This window comes from Anomaloglossus baeobatrachus, chromosome 7 (assembly GCF_048569485.1).
Source record: "Anomaloglossus baeobatrachus isolate aAnoBae1 chromosome 7, aAnoBae1.hap1, whole genome shotgun sequence".
NCBI lineage: Eukaryota > Metazoa > Chordata > Amphibia > Anura > Aromobatidae > Anomaloglossus > Anomaloglossus baeobatrachus.
Window position 1 is genome coordinate 40,783,747 of NC_134359.1, and position 27,101 is coordinate 40,810,847.

The window sequence follows — 27,101 nt, forward strand, 5'->3', positions numbered from 1 at the left end:
TCATGATATATGTATCACAATATCCTGTGTCAATTCAAATGTGTGCGAGAAATAATTTTCTACTAAAGGGGGAAAGGGGGCATGGAGACTTCGATGTAATTGTAGCTCCCCTAAAGCCATCAGGGAGCTACAAGGTACTGCATCCCCACCAGCAACGGGAGAACCGGGGAACAAAACCAGAAACTCCGACCCCACAGGGTTCACGCTACTGTCATACGGACTACCGTTGAGAGACTACCAGGAGGGGGCCCCCAGATGGTCCAAGCCAATGGTCCAAGCCACGGGGACCCACCAACCAGAGAACCAGAGACCGGTGCAGGAGAAATAAGCCACCAGGTCACTACTCCGGCACTGGGACTAAGGGGACCAGCGGTCAAGACCATCCTTCCTCAGGTGACCAGTTTGTAACAGACTGTGAGTAAAGGCACCAGTTATACTGCAACCCCTTGTGTGGACTACCTTCTTTCCGTGCCCATCAACATCACCTATCCTCTGGGGCCTGGCCCTGCTTGCAGAGGGCCTAACATCCAGGCTGCCATCAACATCAGCCCCAGTAGTGAGAACTGTGCAGCGGCGGCTCCATCTACATAGCCGCAACCCGCAAGTGGCGTCACGTTATAAACTTTCACTTAACCCCCCTTTGTAAACAACATACCACTTTTAAAAAGCATCCCCAGGGTCACGGAACCGGGCAACGGCCACCAAGTGACATCTCCCCAGCAGTACACCGCCCAGGACTGAGTACCCCATAGCTCTAGGTTGACACATAATGAAGTTATGCAAAATCCAGGAAGAAACAGTTTAAAACCATTCAGTGGTCATTTCAGATTAAAAGTGTCCAAAATCCGGTAAGGTCAAACCGCAGGTCAACCCTTCAGTGGTCGATTCTCTGGGTGCTTTCTGACAGTTCCTTCTATTTATATATATTTTATTCCCAAACTATGTCTCCCAATAAACTTTAAGTGTATGCATTCAAGCACATTTCGTAAGGTCTTAATGCTGATGATGTACCAGTGAAATTACTTTTACAGTTGAGATTCTTCTTCTTCTACCGATCTGTGCAAACCAGGAATAAATTTGAAGAAGTTCTTTCGGGCGCTTCCTCTTCTACCTTTACGTGGCAGTGTCCCAAAAATGTTTGATAGACTTATGGAGTCTAAGTTTGGCGACATTGGTTCACTTTCACTACTTGTCACACTAATGCTTCTGCGACGCGTTAGGGAAGATCTGATCGAAGAAAATCCATTAAACTTATACATATAGTCTTCATCTGTACTAGACTGACGACTAAAACAAGCCTCTGTTCCAGAGTCTTCATCCAGCTCGGACATTGATCCAAGTCCATCTTCACTATTTAGTAAAATTGAGCTCAACTGGCTTCTTCCACTGCTTGAGCTTGATGATCTGTGTTTATTTAAGAAGGAACCGGGTGCGGGATTCCCAAAGATCTTGGAATAAATGCAGTCCAGTTCTTCATGTACTTTGCTGTCACTTGAAGTCCCTGCTGAAATTAGACACAGGAAAAAATTATTGTACATATTCTTTGAAAAAGAAAAAAAAAACCCAAAACATTGGTTTAGGTAATCTCTACTAGGCTTAAGGGTACTTTGCACGTTGCGACATCGCTACTGCGATATCATCGGGGTCAAATTGAAAGTTACGCACATCCGGCGCAGGTAACGACGTCGGAACGTGTAAAGCCTAGATGCGCCGATAAACGATCACAAAAGCGTCGTAAATCGGTGATCTGTGTAGTGTCGGACATTTCCATAATGCCATACCAATAGGAGATACGATGTTCCTCGTTCCTGCGGCAGCGCACATCGCTGTGTGTGAAGCCGCAAGAGCGAGGAACATCTCCTTACCTGCCTCTACCGTCAATGCGGAAGGAAGGAAGTGGGCGGGATGTTTACGTCCCGCTCATCTCCGCCCCTCCGCTTCTATTGGCCGCCTGCCGTGTGACGTCGCTGTGACTCCACACGACCCGTCCCCTTAGGAAGGAGGCGGGTCGCCGGCCAGAGCGACGTCGCAGGGCAGGTAAGTGCGTGTGAAGCTGCCGTAGCGATAATGTTCGCTACGGCAGCTATCACAAGATATCACATCTGTGACGGGGGCGGGGACTATCGCGCTCGGCATCGCTATCATCGGCTAGCGATGTCGCAGCGTGCAAAGTACCCCTCAGGGTATTTTGTGCAAATATAATGGACAGCATCTAGTGAAATCACTGAATGTCAGACTACAAAGGGACAATTATTTCAGCATTTCACAGCCAGTCACCTGACCTGAATCCAATAGAAAATTTCTGGAAGGAGCTCAACCTGAAAGTTTTTGGAAGGAGCCTACAGAGCCATCATGATATCAAGAGTGTTTGTGTGATAGAATGGCCAAAATCCCACCTGAGCAATGTAGGTGATTTGATTCTCCATACAGGAGAATCTGTTATCACTAGCAAAGGCTTTTGTAGTAAATTTCTATTAGAAAATGTAATGTTTTAAATTAAATTTCGTTAGAGTAGAAGCTTCAGCACCAACAAGGGTTTTTGTATGAACTAATTAATAAATTTCAATAAGCATGTTCAATACTGTTCCCCTGTGTCATTTCTCACTATTATTGAATGTTCTCAACGAGAGGAACAAAATTATAATCTTGTGATACCTTTTAATGGCTAACTAAAATTTTCATTTCTCATTATTACACATCCCTAAATTTATGGACTTATATGGTTTGATTTGTTTGCCTGTGTGGATTGGATGGTATGTTACCGATATCTGGTGAGAAATTCATGTTAATAGCACCTTTAGAAATATACTTACCGTACTTTTAAAATTGGTGATGTGTTCACTACTTATTTCGCCAGCTGTATGTACCGTATTTTTCATTTTATATGACACATTGGATTATAAGGCTCACCCCAAATTTAGAGAGAAAAAAGGTAAAAAAAATATATGGGGTTTGTCTTATAATCTGGTGGTGTCTTACATGGGGGCGGCAGCGGTGGTGGAGCGACATCACAGAAGGCAGGGGCGGTGGTAGAGTAGGGTGATGCTGTGGGCGGAGCAGCAGGTGTCCTGGATGCTTGCTACGGGTGCTGTGAGGCAGGAACATCCTGAAACTGTCGGCGGTGTGGGCTTCAAAGAAATGTCGCACATAGTCGCAGTATACGCAGATTGAGCTATCAGCTCAATCACAAGCCGAGATCTCATCTGCGCATGCGCCACCTCCGGGCGCCATTTTACTTAAGTCTGCTGCTGGGAGATCAATGGGCCAGAGACTTTCAGGCGCAGATGAGATTTTGAGCCGAGAGCTCCATCTGTGCATGCGCTGACTCCGGGAGCTATTATTTGAAGCCCACACCGCCAACATTTTCAGGATGGCCTCGGCCTCACTTCCCATAGCGAGCACTAGCACCACCTGCAGAACAGCCCGCGGCATTGCTCTGCCTCCTGTGACCATTCTCCACCACCCCCTGGTAAGCTACATTCGGCTTATAAGATGCACCCCTCATTTTCCTCCAAAGGTGAGCTCTTTTGGGCATTAGAATATGCAGGGACCCAACAAAAAGAGGTAGCCTTGCTGTTGGTTTTTGGGCTCGCATAACTGGCCATTTTTGGGTGCTAAGTATTTAAGTTTTACATGTTTTTCATAAGAGTAATGCATGTCTATATTCCCATATTCATTGTTACACATGTATAAATACTACATTTTCATTGCCCGTTATATACATCATATCAAGTGTGCTTGTGTGATAGAATGGGCCAAAATCCCACCTGAGCAATGTAGGTAATTTGATTCTCCATACAGGAGAATCTGTTATCACCAGCAAAGGCAAAACCCAATGGCAACCAACAATAAAAATGTATTGGTTCTGATTTATAACATAATCACCAATTTGTTAGAGAAGAAAACCCATACCAACACCCACAGGATAAGTAAAAACTGTAATTTACAATACAATCATAATCATGGGTGTGTGGTGGTATATAGGACCAATAGGATCATTCGGAAAAAATCATCAACAGAACCAAAGAAGAAAAACCATATCATTATTAGTATTCGATAAAAAGAGCATATATTAGATTTTTAAATTATTTTTAAAAAATACAACCATTGGCTGGAAAGAAAAGGGCGTCACAAATGAGGTAACACGCAAACCACACGGTATGCAAAAAGGGGGGGTGTGCCAAAATATAAATAAGGGTTAAAGTACAAAATTGATAAATAATAGACAAAAAGAGGAAATAAAGTGTCACGTGCTAAGAAGGGGTAACCTTACATTAAAGGGAACCTGTCACCACTTTTTTGGCGTATAAGCTTCGGCCACCACCACCGGGCTCTTATATACAGTATTCTAACATGCTGTATATAAGAGCCCAGGCCGCTGTGTACAACATAAAAAACACTTTATAATACTTACCTCGGTTGGCCATATGGGCGTCTCCGTTGTCCGGTGCCGGCACCGCCTCTTTCGGCCATCTTCGTCCTCCTTCTTCTCTAGCCGCAGTGCATGATGCGTCCGACGTCATCCACACTCGCCGGCATTCAGGTACTGAGCAGGGCAGATCAAAGTATTGTAGTGCGTCTGCGCAGGACCGGCGAGTGTGTGTGACGTAGACGTGTTATGCACCCAGGAGTCAGAACGAGGACGAAGATGGCCGAAACAGGTGGTGCCGGCACCAGACAACAGAGACGCCCATCTGGCCAACCGAGCGACCGTTAGGTAAGCATTATAAAGTGTTTTTTTATGTAGTCACAGCGGCCTGGACTCTTATATACAGCATGTTAGAATGTTGTATATAAGAGCCCGGTGGTGGTGGCCGCAGCTTATACGCCAAAAAAGTAATGACAGGTTCCCTTTAAACCACAATACATACACCTAATTGTTGCCATAATATGCAGCAGTGGTGATAACACAAAAAATATTACCCAAGTACATATATAGCATGCACTGACCGAAATAATCAATAGTATGTGGCTATAATAAAATATATACTAACCACATAGGGTTGCGGGTATATAGTGTAAGAGGAAGCTGCTCCACAATACAATTGGTATCCATGTTGCTAAATAATCATATAGAGCCGGTAATAGATACAAAGTAAATACAGATAAATGAGGAAATTTACCAGAGTATAGATGGAGCACAAATCCAGGTGTGTGACGCCCACCCCGATGCACGCATGTTTCGGTGCCGTCTTCTTCAGGGAGTGAAGAAGGCCCTGCTGCATAGTATTGCAGCAATTAGGTATATGTATTGTGGTTTAATGTAAGGTCACCCCTTCTTAGCACGTGACACTTTATTTCCCCTTGTTGTCTATTATTTATCAATTTTGTACTTTAACCCTTATTTATATTTTTGCACCCCCCCTTTCTGCGTACCGTGTGGTTTGCGGGTTACCTCATTTGTGACGCCCTTTTCTTTCCAGCCAATAGTTGTGTTTTTTAAAAATTATTTATAACATAGTCTATACTGGTCTGAGACGTCTTTATAATAATTCTGTCTTATTATATTTACCGTGAAGCAGCTGATGTTCCTTTTGTAACATGCTTTGTAATTCCTTCCATTTTGATCGTAAATCATCCTGTAAATATTAGAATATATCATTTTTTTAACATAAGAATTTAGACTTTTGTGAAACTATAGAATCAGGACGTTATAGAACGGAGAAAAGCCGATGACAATGACAGGAAACCCGGTATCTGCAGTCAGAGTGGAAAGTACCTCACTAAGCAACATATGGAAACTTTTTTTTTTTTTGCAAAATTAGACAATTAGACTGAAATGATCGACTTCACCACAACCTGTTCACTACCGGAGGCACGAGCCGGCTTGTGTGCAGGGTGCCGAGTTTTTAGGTAAATGTAAGGAAATGATCTACAAGCCGCAGTACAGATATATGTCTAGACATCATTTTTTTTGCACGCAACCTGAGTGCATTGTCTGTTACTGGTCTGTTTACTGTATGTCATGTCGAGGGTTAATTACCATCATTATATAGTAGATTTAATTTCTATAACAGAACATTATATAGGGCAGGAAGTGTACAAAAGTGTCATGGTGACTCCAGATTGTGTTCGCATTGCAGAGTCTGGCAGGCAACCTGATGCTTCTTAGTTGCTCAGCCAGAGCCGGGCGTCGACTGTTTTGTGCACACTGGTCATCGGTTTAGCAGGAGTTAATTCCTGCTGGCTGGTGAATTACTGCTGGGCTCACAGGTTGCTGACATCCTAACCCAGCCGCCTCCGCCACATAAAAAATGGTAGAACTTAGCCTCCCATGTCAAAGATAGCTCTAGCTTTGCTCCAGCGATACCGGTCTTTGTGTGTGGTGATCCAGTTGATGGTGAACTGTTGTATGCCCTTTGGTGTGTGGTGGAAATATCCTTGTGGTTTGTTATTTCCTCCCTGTACTTTATTTCTTCCTTCTCTCCGTATCGTCTCTTCCCCTGTGTGTGCATGCAGTGGGTTTGAGCCTTGGTTTTCCCCTGCCTGTCGGTATTTGTGGGATTCTTTACTCCTATCCCAGCCCTCCCTGATGGTGTTAGACCAGGGCTGCTCAGGAGTTAGGGCTACACTGGTGGTTCAAATCTTCCTACCATCAAGCCTACCTCTGGAATAAGAGACAGTTTTGGGGCAATAGTCTGAGGGACAGTCTAGATGCTCTTCCTCCTGGTTACTGTGTCATACCTGTGACACAAAGTCATAGAGAGGAAGCACAATCCTTAGTACTTGCAAGACCGGAGAGCAACCTGAAAGACCCAATGGGAACCCGTCAGCCCGGTTTTATATATGGAAGTAGTAATATAGCTGTATAGACAATTGTCCTACAAACAAAATGATACTTTACTTGTAGAGATCCAATGAACCAATCGTGAAAAATCTAGTGTGGAGGTCAAATGCAAATAAGGCTGAAGGTGCACTGTGGGCGGTGTCAGTGCACTTAGAATGCTTCCTCCAAGTGCAGGGACACACCCCCATTTCACTTACAGCCTAATTTTCATATTACTTATGCACTTGATTTCTCATGACTGCGATATCGGATCTCAACAAAAAAGGTTTCATTTTTATCGTAGAACAAGTGCCTATAAAGCTATAATGCGGGCGCCACGATGGCTCAGTGGTTAGCACTGCAGTCTTGCAGCTCTGGGGTCCTGGGTTCAAATCCCACCAAGGACAATGTCTGCCAGGAGTTTGTCTGGATTTCCTACAGTTTCCTCCCACACTCCAAAGTCATGCCGATAGGGACTAAAGATTGTGAGCCCCAATGGGGACAGTGTTGCTGATGTATGTAAAGCGCTGCGGAGTATGTTGGCACTATATAAATTAATAAATATTATTATTATTATTATTATTAATGCTACTTCCATATGCTTTGTATTGTGCACCATATAGTACTTCTCCATTAGAGGAGATACAGTATATTGTATGCATCTGTGCCGCCCCTAAGCAGGCGAACTGCTCGGATCTGGGATTACTGTGGCTCGAGGGTCCCCGGACCCGGGGCTTAGCGGCCACTCGATGAAGGGGGAATTTACAAGGGAAAAGTTTGTGGCGCCACCTGGGGATTGTGGTAATGGGAGTACCGCCGCTGCTGTAAGGACTACCGGGGCACATGGAGTTAAGCAGCCTGATGTTAGTCCCTCCACAGGTAGGGATGGCCCCGGGCACAGGGGTGTTGGTGGTTGTTTGGGAAAGCAGGGTGCAGGTGAGCAGGGTACTCACTGTGGGTAGTCGTGGTGCATAATGAGGATTAGAAAGGAGATACACACGCTGCAAGTAAACCAAGTCCTCTGTGTGCCACAGTCACTACGGGAAACCCATCCAGGTGTCCGTTCCCACCGGTGTCACTTGATAGTCCGGAGCCCACCTTCATGCACAATTTAGTTGTCTTTCTGTGGCCCCTCGGCTTGAAGTTGTTAGGGCCCCGCTACCTTTGTGAAGTGTAGCTTTGCTCTTGAGGGATGGCACTTGGGACATTAGTGGGCTGCTTTTGGCTGGAAAACCCTGTCCCCCGCGTTATGCTGATGCCCCCAATCTCTGAGCTTTGTGGGAAAGTCCCTGAAGGTCTCCTTCCTCTGAGGGTTAATTGCCAGGACATTGAATCGGCTCCTGACCTAGGGTCCTGTATCCGTCGTGCTCGGTACGGGTCAGTTTCTTTTGGGATTGTTGGTGCCGACAGTCCTCTTAGACTATGTCCGTCGCACCCCTTCCAATGTCACTGGCACTGATCCCTGACTCCTCTAGCCCCGGACCACCGTCTGTGACCCAACCACGGTCTAGCTCCCTGGGAGATACTACTCCCCAGCTCCTCACTCTTTGAGGGCTCTCACTACTCTCCTCTTCTCACTCAACTCAACTGACTCACTTCCCTCCCACCAAGCTGCCTGACCCCTAGGTGGGTGGCCCTTTTCCAGCTAGACCAACCCACTGGTGTGTCTGACAGGTCATGATGTGAGGCGTTGATTGGGATTTGTGGTGCTGTTGGTAGTGACACCGGTTTCTTGAACCATGGGTGGGAGTAGACCCTGCACCCTGGGTAAGGATACAGTACCCTGTGGCACCCTGATATACTCAGGGGCGCCACATATCCACCTGATCTAAAGATATTTTCTGCAAGGATTTTCATGAATGGAATCTTGAAAAACAACTAGTCATCTTGGTGTGTTGTGACTTCTATCAGACACAGTCACAGATGTTCTTGGACACTTTCATGGATTTACAATTGAAATCTTGACTTTTGCATGTGCATCTCTTATCTATATACAATTCATGTAACATACCTTTAATATGAGCAGTTTCGCTTGTAATTCTGCTTGTCTAATCCTCGTACTATATTCTGTTTCAATTCTGCAAAAGAAGAATTATTCTTCTTATGTATCAGCACCACGATTGCCGTTATAACTGTCACCACTTACCAATAAGGCTCTGTTCACACTAAGATCTATCTTCTGTCTCGGGCAGGCGCTATGGCATTGTGGTGGATTTATTTTCTATTAGATCCATAAAGGAACAGTGAATAAAGTAAATCCACTAATGAAATGTAATATAACACCCTTGTGACCAGTCCCTGCGCTCATTAGCATATCATAAAGGATCCTTAGAAATACTTTTTCTAAAGATCTCTTTATCTATGGTACTAGATACAGGGACGGTCAGGCAGGGATTAGAAATATGCACCCAGAACTGCTCATGGTTCTGGGTGCATATTGCACCTGACAGGTTCCCTTTAAGCCCTACGTCTTTAGTAATGGCAGATTAGCCCCTGTATCCTCTACAGAGTTTCTATTAGACTATTTTAGGAATGGGTTTACAGTTCTTCTAATATGTTTGAGAGGAAGAGGAGTTTTTATCAAATCTCATACTAGAGATACCAGGGATGCAGAGGTAAGAAGAGGCTGCTTACACTGCTGCCACCCTGTCAATCTGTCTATCTTGCCACTACAGCAGGTGGGAACCTGGAGACTTCATGGGGGTAAAGTTGCAACTATGAATATAAAGTTTTGTGAGATCTCAAAAGGTTTAGGTTGAAGATATAGAGGTTATCTCTTCCCCAGAGCAGATTTGGTTTCTAAGGTCAGCTCTTCTAGCTTTTTGTTCTAGTTTCATTCATGAGGTCAATGGTATATATTATGGTTCTTATGGTTGGGATAAGTACAGAGTTGACTGTAATCTGAATGGTGGTTGGTGATGACCTTTTTTCATGGACTTACAAGGTAACACATGTAGAATATTCTTGCATATTTCATTAAGGGGTTGTCCTCTAGTTTGACATTGAAAACACATTATAACTACAAAACACATACAGTTGCACACTAAAATGCTAACAATGAATAAGGGAACTTTGGTATTGCATTACTGCTATTGGAATAATTGAATAAAGAGATCTTTAGCTTATGTATTAGCCAATGCATGTGAGCCCAGCCACCACGGCAAGGTAATCTCTGTATTCTCCTTAACTGTATTATCCATGATGCCGAAAAATATCTTAATCAGAAAACTATACCTGAATAAGGTATTGTCTCATGTGTTTTTTGTTCAGGAGCGCACCGCTACTCTGCCTCCCAGCTTCCTGCTTGCCGGGGGTCGGACAATTCTGAAGATTGACAAGTCAGACTAGGAGCATGAATTTAATGCTGTCCCCAACTGTGCGCTCTTCCATGCTGCAGTGCTCTGCAGCATATCAAAGGAGCACAGGAGCCTTGAAGTTGGCTGAATCCAATGAGGTGGCCATCTTTAAAGCAGCACTGGGAAATTGGAAAGCAAAGAGCTTGCAAGCTTGCCTATGAAACAAGCCTTGCTAGAGTGCAGAGGTGCGTCAATTTGCAGGATCCAGTCCAGCAGCCATGGCAATAATATCTGGCTGCTGAATGAGAGCCATGAAAACTGTGTGCTATCTGTTGACATACTCAGGTCTTCTTTTGATTAGCCAGCCCGGCACAATGTGGTGTTACACACACGTGACATTGCACCAAGCCGGCTAATCAAAAGAAGAGCCGTGGATGTTGGGAGTTAGGAGGCTGTTCTCGTGGCTCCTATCCAGAGGCCACAGATTACTGACCTGACTGCTGAACCAGGTCCTGCAAATCATCTAGAGCTGTGCAAAACCAAATTAAGAACCCTTTGGTTTTTGAGAATGGATTGGACTTTTAATAAGAGAGAGGCCAATTGCAAAGATGTTGGTTTTTCCATAAAGTTTGCAATTTCACCTAATTAATGAGACATTCCCTTTAAGGCCTCCTTCACACGTCCGTGTCTCCGGTACGTGTTTGGTCCGTTTCCTCACGTGCCGGAGACACGGGCAAATGTAGACCCATTAAAATCAATGGGTCTGCGCACACGTGCGTGTTTTGCCATGGACCGTGTGCCCGTGTGCTCCACACGTAGACATGTCCATTTTTCTCCGGCATCACGGGTGTCACACGGAACGCACACGAACCGCACGAATGTGATCCGTGTTACACGCACTGGAGAAAACACACGTGTCTGTGAAATAAAAAGAATTTCTATACTCACCTTCTCCAGCACTGCTGTCTCTGCCGCTGCTGTCACTTACTTCCGACCACCGCTCATTATTCTCATGAATATTCACTCGACTGCGGCCGGAAGCAGCAGCAGCAGGGAATCGGCAGGGTTGGAGACAGTAGATCAGCACCACGAACAGCAACGCCAGGGACAGGTGAGTAGAAAGTTCCCGTTCTCCGTGTGTTATCACGGATAACACTCGTGTGCCATAAACACGGCTCACGGAAGGAAAAACGCACCTTTGACACGTCCGTGAAAAACATGCCTGATTTTCACGGACGTGTGAAGGAGCCCTAACACAGCACAATCCATTGAACTTTTCAGTCTTTGCAAGTTTTTGCATCAAGACATCTTGCTACATTGTGCTGTGCGCTTCAGGATATGAAATGCTACATCTGTATCTGCTGTACCTTACATTGTTATATAAAATTTCCAAAATGATATACATTGATCATAGGGAAAACATAAATCTCTCCATATACTGCGCGTTTCTTCTGTTGTTGGACACTAATGTTTACCTGAGAAAGTTTCCAGATGATCGAATAAGTTCCACTGTCTGCTGATGACTGAAGCCTTCCACGTCTACATTATTAATATTAGTGATCATGTCACCTGGAATATTCAAGATCAGACACAAAAAAATATTAAAGTCTAATTTCAAATTTGTAACTTAAAAATAAATGAAGCAATCTATGAAATCTGGTTGTAAGATTGGTTTCCTAATGTGGAGGTTTCTGTCTTAAAGGGAACCTGTCACCACTTTTTCGGCCTATAAGCTGCGGCCACCACCACCCGGCTCTTATATACAGTATTCTAACATGCTGTATATAAGAGCCCAAGCCACTGTATAACATAAAAATCACTTTATAATACTCACCTAGAAGGCCACTCTGGTGCACAACAGTTGGATGGGTGGCGCCGTTCTCCGGGACCGACACCTCCCCTTTCGGCCATCTTGGTCTTCCTTATTCTGAAGCCGCGGTGCATGACGCGTCTACGTCATACACAAGTGCTGGCATTGAGGTCCTGCGCAGGCGCACTTAGATCTGCCCTACTCAGGGCAGATCAAAGTATTGTAGTGCGCCTGCGCAGGACCTCAATGTCGGCGCGTGTGGTAAGAAGAGGCTGCTCATACTGCTGGCCACCATGTCTATCTGACCTAATACTGGAAATACAAGAAGCGCTGAGGTGAGAAAAAGCTGCTCACATTGCTGTCCACCTTGTCTATTTGATTTAATACTGGAGATATCAGTTGTGCTGAGGTAAGAAGAGGCTGCACACACCACTGTCCACCTTGTCTATCTGATCTAATACTGGAGATATCAGTGGTGCTGAGGTAAGAAGAGGCTTCACACACCACTGTCCACCTTGTCTATCTGATCTAATACTGGAGATATCAGTGGTGCTGAGGTAAGAAGAGGCTGCACACACCACTGTCCACCTTGTCTAGCTGATCTAATACTGGAGATATCAGTGGTGCTGAGGTAAGAAGAGGCTTCACACACCACTGTCCACCTTGTCTAGCTGATCTAATACTGGAGATATCAGTGGTGCTGAGGTAAGAAGAGGCTTCACACACCACTGTCCACCTTGTCTATCTGATCTAATACTGGAGATATCAGTGGTGCTGAGGTAAGAAGAGGCTTCACACACCACTGTCCACCTTGTCTAGCTGATCTAATACTGGAGATATCAGTGGTGCTGAGGTAAGAAGAGGCTGCACACACCACTGTCCACCTTGTCTATCTGATCTAATACTGGAGATATCAGTGGTGCTGAGGTAAGAAGAGGCTTCACACACCACTGTCCACCTTGTCTAGCTGATCTAATACTGGAGATATCAGTGGTGCTGAGGTAAGAAGAGGCTTCACACACCACTGTCCACCTTGTCTATCTGATCTAATACTGGAGATATCAGTGGTGCTGAGGTAAGAAGAGGCTGCACACACCACTGTCCACCTTGTCTATCTGATCTAATACTGGAGATATCAGTGGTGCTGAGGTAAGAAGAGGCTTCACACACCACTGTCCACCTTGTCTAGCTGATCTAATACTGGAGATATCAGTGGTGCTGAGGTAAGAAGAGGCTGCACACACCACTGTCCACCTTGTCTATCTGATCTAATACTGGAGATATCAGTGGTGCGTAAGTATGAAGAGTCTGCTCACATCGCTGTCCTCCTTGTCTATCTGATCTAATACTGGAGATATCAGTGGTGCTGAGGTAAGAAGAGGCTTCACACACCACTGTCCACCTTGTCTATCTGATCTAATACTGGAGATATCAGTGGTGCTGAGGTAAGAAGATGCTTCACACACAACTGTCCACCTTGTCTATCTGATCTCATACTGGAGATATCAGTGGTGCGTAAGTATGAAGAGTCTGCTCACATCGCTGTCCTCCTTGTCTATCTGAACTAACACTGGAGATACCAGAAATGCTGTGATAAGAAGAGGCTGCTCACACTGCAGTCCACCTTGTTTATCTGATTTAATAGTGGAGATACCAGAAATGCAGAGGTTTGAAGAGGCTGCTCACAAAATGAGCATGATCTGCTAATTAAAGGTATTTTGGAATTAAATGGCAAAATATCAGTGTAGTTCTGACTACAAACACCACTACCTGGTAACTGCATGATTTGTGCACAGAACTTGCTTGTTTACCTAAATACATTCAATGCCTTGTATAAGAACCATAAATCCCAGCACGCATGTACTAAAAGCTAGTAATACATGATATGAGTGTTACGTGAGAACCACAAGTCACTCTCTAGTCCCAGTGTACGGTCACCTTTATATGAGTTTTAAGGGAGAAAGATGTGTGCACTGACCGTCTCTCAGTCCAGCGTGGCTAGATGGGCTGTCCTCATGCACTTTGTGCACGTATGTCCTCATGTCGATCCCGCGTACATGCTGCAGCTTATATGTCTATAATACAAAGATAGAAAAGTTTTGTATAAAATATTGCATCTGAATCTTTCATTTAGTTACTTTATAAGACGGTTTTATACTTAATTCAGAAATCTAAAACGTGCGCTCCATTTTCTGATACAGAGACCTCGAATCCCCCCTATATATACATAACATTGTACTGTTAACATGGTAACATTTTTTTCACTGTACTTTCACGTTTTGATGGGTTGTCCAGCCAGAATAAAAAAAAAATGACACTAGTTTCTTTTTCTAATCAGTAGAGGAGCTGGAGATGCCGGCATGTAGGACCACCGACATGGCCACGGACCACCGACATCGTTGCTTGACCAAGTTCCTGCAAAACATTTTGCTCAACTTTAAACAATTGCTTTCTGGCTGGACAACCCCTTTAACTATACTTATAATATAATAATATATTAGTCATATACTATATTCTTATATACAATATAAAATTGCCCTTATCCTTACGGTCTGCTATTATTGCATAGATTACATGTATAAAATGTTTATATTTACCTGAATTTCAAAGCCAAATGCTTCATTATCCTGCTTTGTAATAACCACTACTCTCCTGAAAAAAAAGAAAACACATGCTTTATATATATATATATATATATATATATATATATATACTGCATATATATATATATATATATATATATATATATATATATATATGTATTTGCATATATATATATATATATATATCTCTATATATATACATATATATATATATATACATATATTATATATATATTTTTATATATATATATATATATATATATATATAATCTCACAAAATTGAGTACACCCCTCATATTTTTATACATTTTTTACTCTATCTTTTCATGGCGCAACATTGAAGATCTGACCCTGAGATACAATGTACAGTAGCCAGTGTGCAGATTGTGTAACAGTAAATTTGGTGCTCTTTAAATAACTTCACACACAGCCATTATTGTTTAAACCATTGGCAACAAAAGTGAGTAAACGCCTAAGTAAAAATGGTCAAATTGTGCCCAACTAGCCATTTTCCCTCCCCCGGTATCATGTGACTCATTGGTGATATAAGGTCTCAGGTGTGAATGGGGAGCAGGGGTGTTACATTTGGTGTTATCTCACACACTCTCTCATACTGGTCGCTGGACGTTTAACATGGCTCCTCATGGCAAAGAATTCGCTGAGGATCTGAAACAAAGAATTGTTGCTCTACATAAAGATGGCCGAGGATATAAGAAAATTGCCAACTCCCTGAAACTGAGCTACAGCAAGGTGGCCAAGACTATACAGTGGTATAACAAGACAGGTTCCACTCAGAAAAGGCCTCACCAAGGTTGACCAAAAGAGTTGAGTGCACGTGCTCAGCATCATATCCAGAGGTTGTTTTTTCAAAATAGTCCTGTGAGTGCTGCCAGCATTGCTGCAGAGGTTACAGAGGTGGGGGGTCAGCTCTTCAGTTCTCAGACCATATGCATCACATTGGTCTGCATGGCTGCCATCCCAGAAGGAAGTCTCTTCTAAAGATGATGAACAAGAAAGCCCACAAACAGTGTGCTGAAGACAATCAAACTAAGGACATGGAGCCATGTCCTGTTGTCTGAAGAGAGAAAGATAAGGTTATTTTGTTCAGATGGTGTCAAGCCTGTGTGATGGCAACCAAGTGCGGAGTACAAAGACAAGTATGTCCTGCCTACAGTCAAGCATGGTGGTGGGGTTTAATAGTTTGGACCTGCGTGAGTGCTGCTGGCTGTGGGGAGCTACAGTTCATTGAAGGAACCAAGAATGCCAATATATATACTGTGACATACTGAAGCAGAGCATGATTCCCTCCCTTCATATTGCAACATGATGACCCCAAACACACCTGCAAGACGCCCATTAACTTGCTAAAGAAATTGAGGGTAAAGGTGCTTGACTGGCCAAGCAACCCCAGACCTAAACCCTGTTGAGCATCTGTGGGGCCTCCTCACACAGAAGGTGGAGGAGCGAAAAGTCTCTAACATCCACCATCTCCGTGATGTAGTCATGAAGGATGGAAGAAGATCCAGCGGCTCCTGTGCAGCTCTAGTGACCTCCATGCCCAAGAGAGTTAAGACAGTGCTTAATAATAATGATGGCCACACAAAACATTGACAATTTGGCCACTTTCACTTAGGGCTGTACTTTTATTGCCATCGGTGTATACATTAATGGTTGTGTGCCAAGTTATTTAGAGGACACTAAATTTACACTGTTATACAAGCTGCACACTGACACTGTACATTGTATCACAGGGTCAGATCTTCAGTGCTGTCCCATGAAAAGATATAATAAAATATTTATAAAAATGTGAGGGGTGTACTCACTTTTGTGAGATACTGTATTATTTTAACCATTCTTTTTGTTTAGACTCAGTTATTACATTTAGTCTCCTGAAATGCAGTTTTAGAATATCCAATCTAGAAATTAAATACAAAAATATATAACAGCAGCTGTCTCAGTAGACTATAGTACATAGAGCTAAATATTTTGAGAGACCTATTCCTCTTTAAATATGTGGCTAAAGGGGGCTTTACATGCAGTGACATTGCTAGCGATGTCGCTCGTGAAAGCACCCGCCCCCGTTGTTTGTGAGTCACGGGCAAATCTCTGCCCGTGGCACATAATATCACTAGGAGCCGTCACACATACTTACCTTCCTAGCGACGTCGTTGTGACGCCACATGAACCGCCCCCTTAGAAAAGAGGATGTTCCCTGGCCGGCGAACAGCCTCCTTTCTAAGGGGGCGGTTCGTTCGGCGTCACACGGCAAGCGTCCAATAGCAGCAGAGGGGCGGAGAGCAGCCGCAGAAAGTCACACCCACCTCATTGCCGGAGGACGTAGATACGGTGTTGCTCCTCGTTCCTGCGGTGTCACACGTAGCGATGTGTGCTGCCTCAGGAACGATGAACAACCTGTGTCCTGCACGAGCAACGATATTTGGGAAATGGACGACGTGTCAACAATCAACGATTTGGTGAGTATTTTACATCGTTAGCAGTCGCTCATACAGGTCACACGCAACGACGTCGCTAACGAGGCCGGATGTGCGTCACAAATTCCGTGACCCCAACGACATCTCGTTAGCGATGTCGTTGCGTGTAACGGGGCCTTTAGAATAGGTAAGTAGTTCCTAATTACCTGACTATTCTGCACTGGGACGATCTCTGCCAGCGATGCTTCGGTTTAATTTCACCCCGCATCAACAGAGCAGCTCTTTCTCTTCCGCTCTGCTCTGTCGATGGGCGTCAATGTAGATGTCATTCTGATTGACAGGTGGCTCCCTCCCCACAGTTAGGCAGCAGGGAGCCAGCTGTCAATCAGCTTGACATCAGCAGTATCGTCTCGGCAACAGAGCAGAGCAAAAGAGAAGCAGCTGCTCTGTTGACGTGACGTCAGTGGAAACCGCAGGGGACTTCTGTGAACGCTTTGTGCCGCCAGAGATCAGCATTGGACAGAACAAGCCAAGTTCTTAGCCCTGTGTGCAAAAATATTAAAATTCCCAGATATCCCCTTTAAATGAAGCTTTATGATTAGGGTGAATCCTCCCAACTGACACAACTGCTTTCATGATAAAGAAATAAATATGACCGCCATTTGGATGTATGACAGCTCACGCATGGTCAAATACCTAGGCCATGTAAAAAGTGTAATGTATAAGAGGTAACAACAGCACAGCCCCCAAACATCACAGTATAGATATAACAATGTCTTTACACTACTGACCCAAACTATACTGTTGGACAAAATCACTTAGTATAACTAAGGGTTAATGTCTGAAGACTTAGAAAAGAAAACAATTTTTTGGGGGCTGCACATAGATGGTAATTGGTTAATGTTTAGGCAGTCTGCGTGCATAGACGTTGGCTAACTTATATTAGTATCTCTAGAACAAAATACAATTCCATGGGTGAACATGCTATAGATGTTAGCGTTTAGCTTCTGGGGTGGGGAACTAAAAGGCAGTGTCACACGGTGGTTTGCACAAACTTCGCCGACAGTCATGGCAGCATTGGGCGCTGTTCAGATTGCAAATTCTGACTCTCCGCCCGATGGTTTCTCTGATGTCTGGGATTAACACTGACAGACTCAGGCATCGACCTGCTGTGTGCTGATTCATAGGCAGGCTAGCAAGAGTTGATCTCTGCTAGTCTGCTTGCTCCTGTGGTCACAAGTTGTGGGAGGCCTATCACATCTGCTCCCCTCCTATTTATGCTGGTTGAAACCTTCCATCTATGCCAGCTATAGTTTATTTTATGTTAATCTGTGAGGTGGGGTGTTCCAGACTTTTTGGTGAAAGTAGTTTCTCTTTGCCTTGGTGCGGTTGTGGAATTTACCCCTGTTGTTTTGTAGCTTCCTTCCTGCTCTTGTTTTTCCTCTTGAACTTCTTATTGCCTTTACCTTTGTGAGTGCTGTGTGACAGAGTTTTGGTTTTCCCTTGTCTGTCTTTATCTGTGAGGTTTCATCACACTCCTGGGGGAGGGGAATCAGATCAGAAGTGGTCAAGAGCAGGGCCAGGAAGAAGACCCAGGCCTCTCCACCATCAGGTGTGTGTATCTCTGAGGTTAGGAACAGCATAGGAGCCCTGGTCATCGTAATAGGGCGAGATTTATCAATCTACATGCGATTGTGGAGTTTACCCCTGTTGTTTTTTGCTTCCTTCCTGCTCTTGTTTTTCCTCCTGAATCTCTTATTGTCTTTACCTTTGTGTGTGTGCGTTGTGTGACAGAGTTTTGGTTATACCTTGTCTGTCTTTATCTTTGGGTTTCATCACACTCCTGTCCCTGGGAGGAGGGGGAATAAGATCAGGACTGGTCAGGAGCAGGGCCAGGAAGAAGACCCAGGCCTCTCCACCCTCAGGTGTGTGTATCTCTGAGGTTAGGAACAGCATAGGAGCCCTGGTCATCGCAAGAGGGCAAGATTTATCAATCTACATGCAACAGAATTTTTGGGGAATTTGCACCAAAAAAGCTATCTTGCATGACTTGCACCAAATGTATGTTTTTTTAGACACTTTCCCCTTATTGTCCAAGAAGAGGCATGACTTTGCTAAAAGGGGTGTATTACCTAATGTGCAACAGCATGAGCCAAAAAAACTTGCTTCACACTTTGGTGCTATTCTTGGGCAGAAGTAAGCTAAGTGGTAGGAACTTAGACTAGAGAGTTTAAACATTCTCCAGATTTATCAAACAGGATGTGGCGCGCTTTACACTGTCTGGTCTAAGTTTGCACTGTCTAAGAATTGATATATATTAGGGACTAGCTGTAGTACCCGGCGTTGCCCGGGATAGTAACTGTCTCTCTGTCTGTCTCTCTCCCAGTCTCTGTCTGCGTGTCGCTGTCTGTCTGTCTGTCTCTCTGTCTGTGTCTTTCTTTGTCTGTTTCTATCTCTCTGTATTTGTATAAGTCTATCTGTCTCCATCTCTGTGACTGTCTGTCTCTCTCTATCTCTGTGTCTGTCTCTATGTGTGTGTCTGTCTGTCTCTTTCCCCATCTGTCTCTTTCCCCATCTGTCTTTGCCTCTTTCCCGGTCTGTCTCTTTGCCCAGTTTGTCTCTTTGCCCAGTCTGTCTCTTTCCAGGGCTGTCTCTTTCCAGGGCTGTCTCTTTCCAGGGCTGTCTCTTTCCAAGGCTGTCTCTTTCCAAGTCCGTCTCTTTCCAAGGCTGTCTCTTTCCAGGGCTGTCTCTTTCCAGGGCTGTCTCTTTGCCCAGCTGTCTCTTTGCCCGGCTGTCTCTTTCCAGGGCTGTCTCTTTGCCCGGCTGTCTCTTTGCCCAGCTGTCTCTTTGCTCGGCTGTCTCTTTCCAGGTCTGTCTCTTTGCCCATCTGTCTCTTTGACATTCTGTCTCTTTCCCCGTCTGTCTCTTTCCAGGTCTGTCTCTTTCCAGGTCTGTCTCTTTCCAGGTCTGTCTCTTTGCCCGTCTGTCTCTTTGCCCGTCTGTCTCTTTGCCCAGTCTGTCTCTTTGCCCAGTCTGTCTCTCTGTGTCTCTGTCTGTCTGTCTCTTTCTGTCTCTCTTAATCCGTCTCCCCACTGACATCATATTACCTCACACATAAGGTTCTTATACTAACAGTTTATTTTGTTCCTATAGCAACCACTGACAGTTGCTATTAATAGCCTGTAGTACCCACCTCCATTAAGTTTAATGGAGGCAGGATTTGGAGAGTAACTGTAAAGCGCAGGGTTAAATTTTCCCATCAAAACATAGTCTATGACATTCCCTGGGTGTTTGTGCAAATTTTCGTGATTGTAAATGTGACGGTGCAAATTCCTTTAGCGGACATACACACACACACACACACATACAGTTAGGTCCAGAAATATTTGGACAGTGACACAATTTTCGCGAGTTGGGCTCTGCATGCCACCACATTGGATTTGAAATGGAACCTCTACAACAGAATTCAAGTGCAGATTGTAACGTTTAATTTGAAGGTTTGAACAAAAATATCTGATAGAAATTGTAGGAATTGTACACATTTCTTTACAAACACTCCACATTTTAGGAGGTCAAAAGTAATTGGACAAATAAACCAAACGCAAAAAAAAAAATTTTATTTTCAATATTTTGTTGCGAATCCATTGGAGGCAATCACTGCCTTAAGTCTGGAACCCATGGACATCACCAAACGCTGGGTTTCCTCCTTCTTAATGCTTTGCCAGGCCTTTACAGCCGCAGCCTTCAGGTCTTGCTTGTTTGTGGGTCTTTCCGTCTTAAGTCTGGATTTGAGCAAGTGAAATGCATGCTCAATTGGGTTAAGATCTGGTGATTGACTTGGCCATTGCAGAATGTTCCACTTTTTTGCACTCATGAACTCCTGGGTAGCTTTGGCTGTATGCTTGGGGTCATTGTCCATCTGTACTATGAAGCGCCGTCCGATCAACTTTGCGGCATTTGGCTGAATCTGGGCTGAAAGTATATCCCGGTACACTTCAGAATTCATCCGGCTACTCTTGTCTGCTGTTATGTCATCAATAAACACAAGTGACCCAGTGCCATTGAAAGCCATGCATGCCCATGCCATCACGTTGCCTCCACCATGTTTTACAGAGGATGTGGTGTGCCTTGGATCATGTGCCGTTCCCTTTCTTCTCCAAACTTTTTTCTTCCCATCATTCTGGTACAGGTTGATCTTGGTCTCATCTGTCCATAGAATTCTTTTCCAGAACTGAGCTGGCTTCATGAGGTGTTTTTCAGCAAATTTAACTCTGGCCTGTCTATTTTTCGAATTGATGAATGGTTTGCATCTAGATGTGAACCCTTTGTATTTACTTTCATGGAGTCTTCTCTTTACTGTTGACTTAGAGACAGATACACCTACTTCACTGAGAGTGTTCTGGACTTCAGTTGATGTTGTAAACGGGTTCTTCTTCACCAAAGAAAGTATGCGGCGATCATCCACCACTGTTGTCATCCGTGGACGCCCAGGCCTTTTTGAGTTCCCAAGCTCACCAGTCAATTCCTTTTTTCTCAGAATGTACCCAACTGTTGATTTTGCTACTCCAAGCATGTCTGCTATCTCTCTGATGGATTTTTTCTTTTTTTTCAGCCTCAGGATGTTCTGCTTCACCTCAATTGAGAGTTCCTTAGACCGCATGTTGTCTGGTCACAGCAACAGCTTCCAAATGCAAAACCACACACCTGTAATCAACCCCAGACCTTTTAACTACTTCATTGATTACAGGTTAACGAGGGAGACACCTTCAGAGTTAATTGCAGCCCTTAGAGTCCCTTGTCCAATTACTTTTGGTCCCTTGAAAAAGAGGAGGCTATGCATTACAGAGCTATGATTCCTAAACCCTTTCTCCGATTTGGATGTGAAAACTCTCATATTGCAGCTGGGAGTGTGCACTTTCAGCCCATATTATATATATATAATTGTATTTCTGAACATGTTTTTGTGAACAGCTAAAATAGCAAAACTTGTGTCACTGTCCAAATATTTCTGGACCTAACTGTATACACACATATATACACACATACATACACTGAGCTTTATATATTAGATGGGTGAATCGATTTGCATGACCTTGAAACATTGTTTCGAGACTGCCAGATTGGAGCCTTGTGAACCACCTCATCCTAGCGCCTCTTGTGTTTCCAGTTTAGGCTAGCACTGAAAGCCTTTCCAAACACCTTACTCCACAGTCACCACCAGCCTGGACCATTCACACTCAGATAAGGGCACAGACTGGTTTTACAAATTGGGAAGAATCTGAAATATTGTAGAACATTTCTTCTCAGGTTTAGCCACCACAATGTCATGAATAAGTTTTATTCTTACTATTCTTTAGTTAATAGTTCATTGATTTTATGCCACAGATTAGAAATACAGGGAATTCCATCTGCTCTTCAATGAACCTATCACTAGTTTCCTGAAAGTTTTTTTTTTAAAGCCAAATAGATAAACAGTTACATTTTGAATAATCACATGAAAATATGAAAATATAGAATCATAGATATTTTCTACATTATCTTTCTCAAAAATCACAAATTTCCTTAAAAAACAAGCACCTGAATATTCATCTTCTAAACTTGAATTTACTGTCAACGTTTTGGCATCAGAGATCCCTTCATCAGAAAAAAATCACTTTGTTATAGCAGCCTATCTTCATGAACATGTTTGATAGTCTATTACGTGCACAAACCTGTTTGGTTCTGATCCCGTTGAGTCAATCAGTGAATTTGATCTTGACTTGATAATCTGCAAAGAGAAGAAATTCTGTCATTTGCACATCTATTTATGTTTACATTTCCTGGATTCTCAAGAAGAGCATTGTAGACACAGTTTTTAACATGTGGAGCCTTCTTCTACATTCTATTAAAATCTTTTCTACCTAAAATTAGAGAATTTTCAGTTGTTTCTACTAAAACCAGCTCCTGAGGTGACAATCACACAGCTTCCCTGCTCTTACAGTAAAGAATCCTTGCAACCTTGGAAACTAAACTATTTCACCCAGCCGGCCAGTCGCTTGATGATCCCTGTTCAGGTAATCGTTCAACATTTTCAATCATAACAGTTGTATCTACTTAAAAACAAATAAGCAAAATTATTCTAATCTCTTATACCTTTAAAAAAAGCTTAATCTCTTTAGATGTCAAGGCTTCTTTACTGTAAAAGCTGTGGACTGGTCTGCCTAAGAAACAGATGATGGCCTAAACTGTGGTCAGCAAAAGCTACGGACTTCAGCAGTTCTGACCAACTAATAATGTGTATTAGATGATTTTCATTTGACAGATGTCAGCAAAAAATGGATCAAGCATGTTCATTTTCAATATGCCCGATCCATTATTCTTAAGGGAGATAAGGCAGTGCCTGAGGAGTCTGGCAGCAACTTATCCGTTTTGGGTATACAGGCACGTCTGCCAATCTAAGCCCCCAGAAGAATTTATTAACCACTGAGAAGGGCAATAACTTAAATATGACAATTCATAGGCTATTCTTAAACCTAAAGAGCTGGTAAAGATGCACAAAAAATTATTAGTTAAATTGTAATCTGTCATTACAAAACATCAAAAACTATTTTTTTTTACATTTTGTACCTATTTCTCACTTATACTACTAAGCTCCAAAAAAAACAAGAACATTTTCCAAAAAAAATATGTTGTCTTGACTTGTAATAATATTGGTGTATTTGCATCTTAATATATCAACCCTCAGCTGTTATATTTGCTGTCACCAATCTATTGCCTTTTCAATTTTGCCAATATGTTCTATATGATCTGAAAAGTTGGAATATTTTTTGTAATTTAAGGATTTCCCAAATATGTTCACAGGTTCCATAAATCCTCTCGCTCCCACATTCAAAAGAATTATTTAGAAGAAGCTGCAATACCCGGCGTTGTCCGGGATAGTAACTAAGTGTCTCTCTGTGTCTCCCTCTCTCCCACTCTCCCTCTCTGTCTGTCTCTCTGTCTCTCTCTCTCTGTCTGTCTCTCTCTCTCTCTCTCTCTCAAGCACTCTGTCTGTCTCTGTTTCTCTTCCTGTCTGTCTCTATATCTCTCTATCTCTGTCTGTCTTTTTCTTTCTCTGTCTGTCTCTCTCAATGTCTGCCTCTCTCTCTGTCTATCTCTCTTTCTATTTCTGTCTCTGTTTCTCTCTCTGTCTTCCTATGAGTCTCTGTCTGTCTCTCTATCTGTCTCTCTCTATCCATCTGTCTCTCCCTGTCTCTGTCTCTCTGTCTGTCTCTCTCCCTGTCTGCCTCTCCCTTTCTCTATGTCTCTCTCTCTCTCTGTCTTCCTCTCTTTATCTCTCTGTTTCTCTCTCTCTGTCTCTCGCTGTCTGTCTTGCTGTCTTTCCCTCTGTATCTCTGTCTCTCTGTTTCTCTCTCTGTCTGTCTCTGTCTCTCTCTGTCTGCCTCTCTATCTCTCTGTTTGTCTCTCACTGTCTCTCGCTGTTTGTCTTGCTGTCTTTCCCTCTCTTTCTCTGTCTCTCTCTCTTTCTCTATCTGTTTCTCTCTGTGTCTGTCTCTCTCTGTTTTTCTCTCTGTCTCTCTATCTCTGTGTTTCTCTCTCTATCTCTCTCTCTGTCTGTCTGTCTCTCTCTGTCTCTCTGTGTTTTTTTTTCTGTCTGTCTCTCTGTCTTCATCTCTTTATCTCTCTGTTTCTCTCTCTCTCTGTCTCTCTCTCTCTATCTCTGTCTCTGTCTTTCTCTCTCTGCAATCATATGACCTCAAACATAAGCTTCTTATACTAAGAATGTCCTTCATTGCCTATTGCAACCAATCACAGCTCCCTCCAATTAATGACCTGTAGCTCCCAGCTCCATTCACTTTAAAGTAAGCAGGTTTTTTGGTGAATAACTGTAAAACACGGGGTCACATTTTCCCCGCAAAACAGTCTATGATGTTCCCTAAGTCAAATGAGGTGTCTGCAAAATTTCGTGATTGGAAATGCAACGGTGCAGATTCCTTTAACGGACATACATACACACACACATACACATACACTCAGCCTCATATATTAGATTGACACCCACCTTATGTCCCCGTGGTAATGTTGCCAAGGCCCCTGCCAAGCAATAGCTTCCTCTCCGACCATCCAAGCCATTACTACACAATGTTGAGGAAGAAGCTCCCAATCGGCTAAAAACAAGGTTTTCCAGCTGAGATCCACTCGTGTCTCTTGTCCGGGACCTCATCGTAGACATGGTGACGGTCTATCAGCCGATTCCCTTTACAGAAATTTCATATCTGCTTTGAAAAGAGAAAATACATTGCCTGCTGCAAATGAGAACGGAAATATAGTGCTTGTGGTTTCCTATGTGAAGCCTGTAAATCTTTTTTGATACCAGAAGAGCATTTGTGTCTACATTAACCCTTGTGGAAGAAGTTCTTCTTAACCCTAACAACTGAAAAAGATTGACAAAAAATGGAAGATTGCAAACAAATGTCTGGAAACTCATTACAAAAAATTAGGAAAATGGAAAAAAAAATGTATCTTTCTTCCTATTTTTCAAAAACATTCTGATCGGCTTAATGGGTTCCTAAGGGTTCTTCGATAAGTTTGTTACCCAACTAAAGAAATACAGAAGTGAGATGTCAAATGGAGAAGAAAGAACCAAGACGAGAGTTGGAGAGTCCATTTCATTCTCAGAGACCCAATAGATTGTATGAATCTGTCTTTACGTCAGCCCTTAGGTCTGCAATGTTCATTGGCTTTTAACCATTTCAGTGTTCTTTGCTTCCTCATTTATTTTTTACCTTACCCAGTTGATATGCCGGTCCTCCTTTTTCTTCTGCTCACAGATGTGCTTTTCGCTCTTCTACCACTCTTCCTCTATACCCTTCACATCCACGCAATTTGGGGAGGCACGTTTGTTTCATCCTTTCGGTGGACTGTTCAGATACTGCCACTAAGTCATGTCTGTTTAATGACAAGTCACTTATCACGTCTAGACACAGGGGTCAGGGGTGTGTCTGCCTTGTCCCAGAATTTTTGAAGTTCACAAAATTAAGAATATATCATAAGTGCGGTTGAAAAAAGTCACACCAAGTCCATCAAGTTCAACTGAGTGATGGGAAAGAAAAAAGGGAAGGAGTGTAGGTGCATCAAGAATGCATAATCTAGTGTGCCCTAAAGGGCAATTTTTTTCCTCTCGATCCCGAGTGCTAGTTGACTGGATCCACATTCAGAAGAAGAATTTTATACATGTGTGAGGGTGGTGGATAGGGATGAGCGGACCCATGGAAGTTCGGGGTCACCTTGTTCGGCCGGACTTTAGTTAAAAGTTCTGTTCTGGACCCAGACTTGACCCGACCTTGACCCAAACCCCATATAAGTGAACGGAGACCCAAACTTATGTGCTGTAAAATAGTTGGAGGAAAAGGAAGCAAAATGGGGGCAATTGCTTTGCAAACAAATGTGGATAGGGATTAAATAAAAAAAATGATGTGGAGTTTCCCGTATTTTTGATAATCAGCCAAGGAAAAGGAAACAGCTTGGGTCTGGTATTATCAGTCTAGGGAGGCCCATGGCTATTTGGCTCCTCTCAGTCTAAAAATAGCAGCCTGCAGCTGCCCCAGAAGTGAAGCATCCATTAAATGGATTCCCAAGGGAATTCATTTTAATTCCCAAATGCTGCAGACTCAGGAGAAAAAAAAGACTTGTCAACCTAATCTAACCCATAATGATCTGATCCAAACTGAGAGGGATAAGCGGACCCATGGAAGTTTGGGTTCACCTTATTTGGTCGCACGTCAGTTAAAATTGTAGTTCAGGAAGTTGACCCGAACTTGACCCAAACCCCATATAAGTGAATGGAGACCCAAACTTATGTGCTGTAAAATAGTTGGAGGAAAAGGAACCAAAATGGGGGCAATTGCTTTGCAAACAAATGTGGATAGGGACTAAATAAAAAAAAATGATGTGGAGTTCCCCCTATTTTTGATAATCAGACAATGAAAAGGAAACAGCTGGGGGCTGGTATTATCAGTCTAGGAAGGCCCATGGTTATTTGGCTCCTCTCAGTCTAAAAATAGCAGCCTGCAGCTGCCCCAGAAGTGAAGCATCCATTAAATGGGATGCCCAAGGGAATTCATTTTAATTCCCAAATGCTGCAGACTCAGGAGAAAAAAAAGACTTGTCAACCTAATCTAACCCATAGTGATCTGATCCCAACTGAGAGGCCAC

General features: G+C 43.3%; 1 protein-coding gene across 2 annotated transcripts; it reads right to left on the reverse strand.

Annotated features, from left to right (window-relative positions):
* Positions 1-205: 205 nt before the first annotated feature.
* On the reverse strand, positions 206-25,717 carry CYTIP (cytohesin 1 interacting protein). Of its 2 annotated transcripts, none has more exons than XM_075318821.1 (9): positions 25,678-25,717; positions 24,949-25,162; positions 22,619-22,674; positions 14,470-14,524; positions 13,851-13,947; positions 11,538-11,631; positions 8,778-8,844; positions 5,513-5,579; positions 206-1,501 (listed from the first exon to the last, which is right to left on the reverse strand). In XM_075318821.1, exons 2-9 carry the CDS (start codon positions 25,117-25,119, stop codon positions 1,026-1,028), a joined length of 1,083 nt encoding a protein of 360 aa, XP_075174936.1. In that variant the 5' UTR covers positions 25,120-25,162; positions 25,678-25,717; the 3' UTR covers positions 206-1,025. The 2 variants fall into 2 exon arrangements, with proteins under 2 accessions (XP_075174936.1, XP_075174935.1); XM_075318820.1 differs by having other exon boundaries at positions 206-1,504.
* Positions 25,718-27,101: the final 1,384 nt, after the last annotated feature.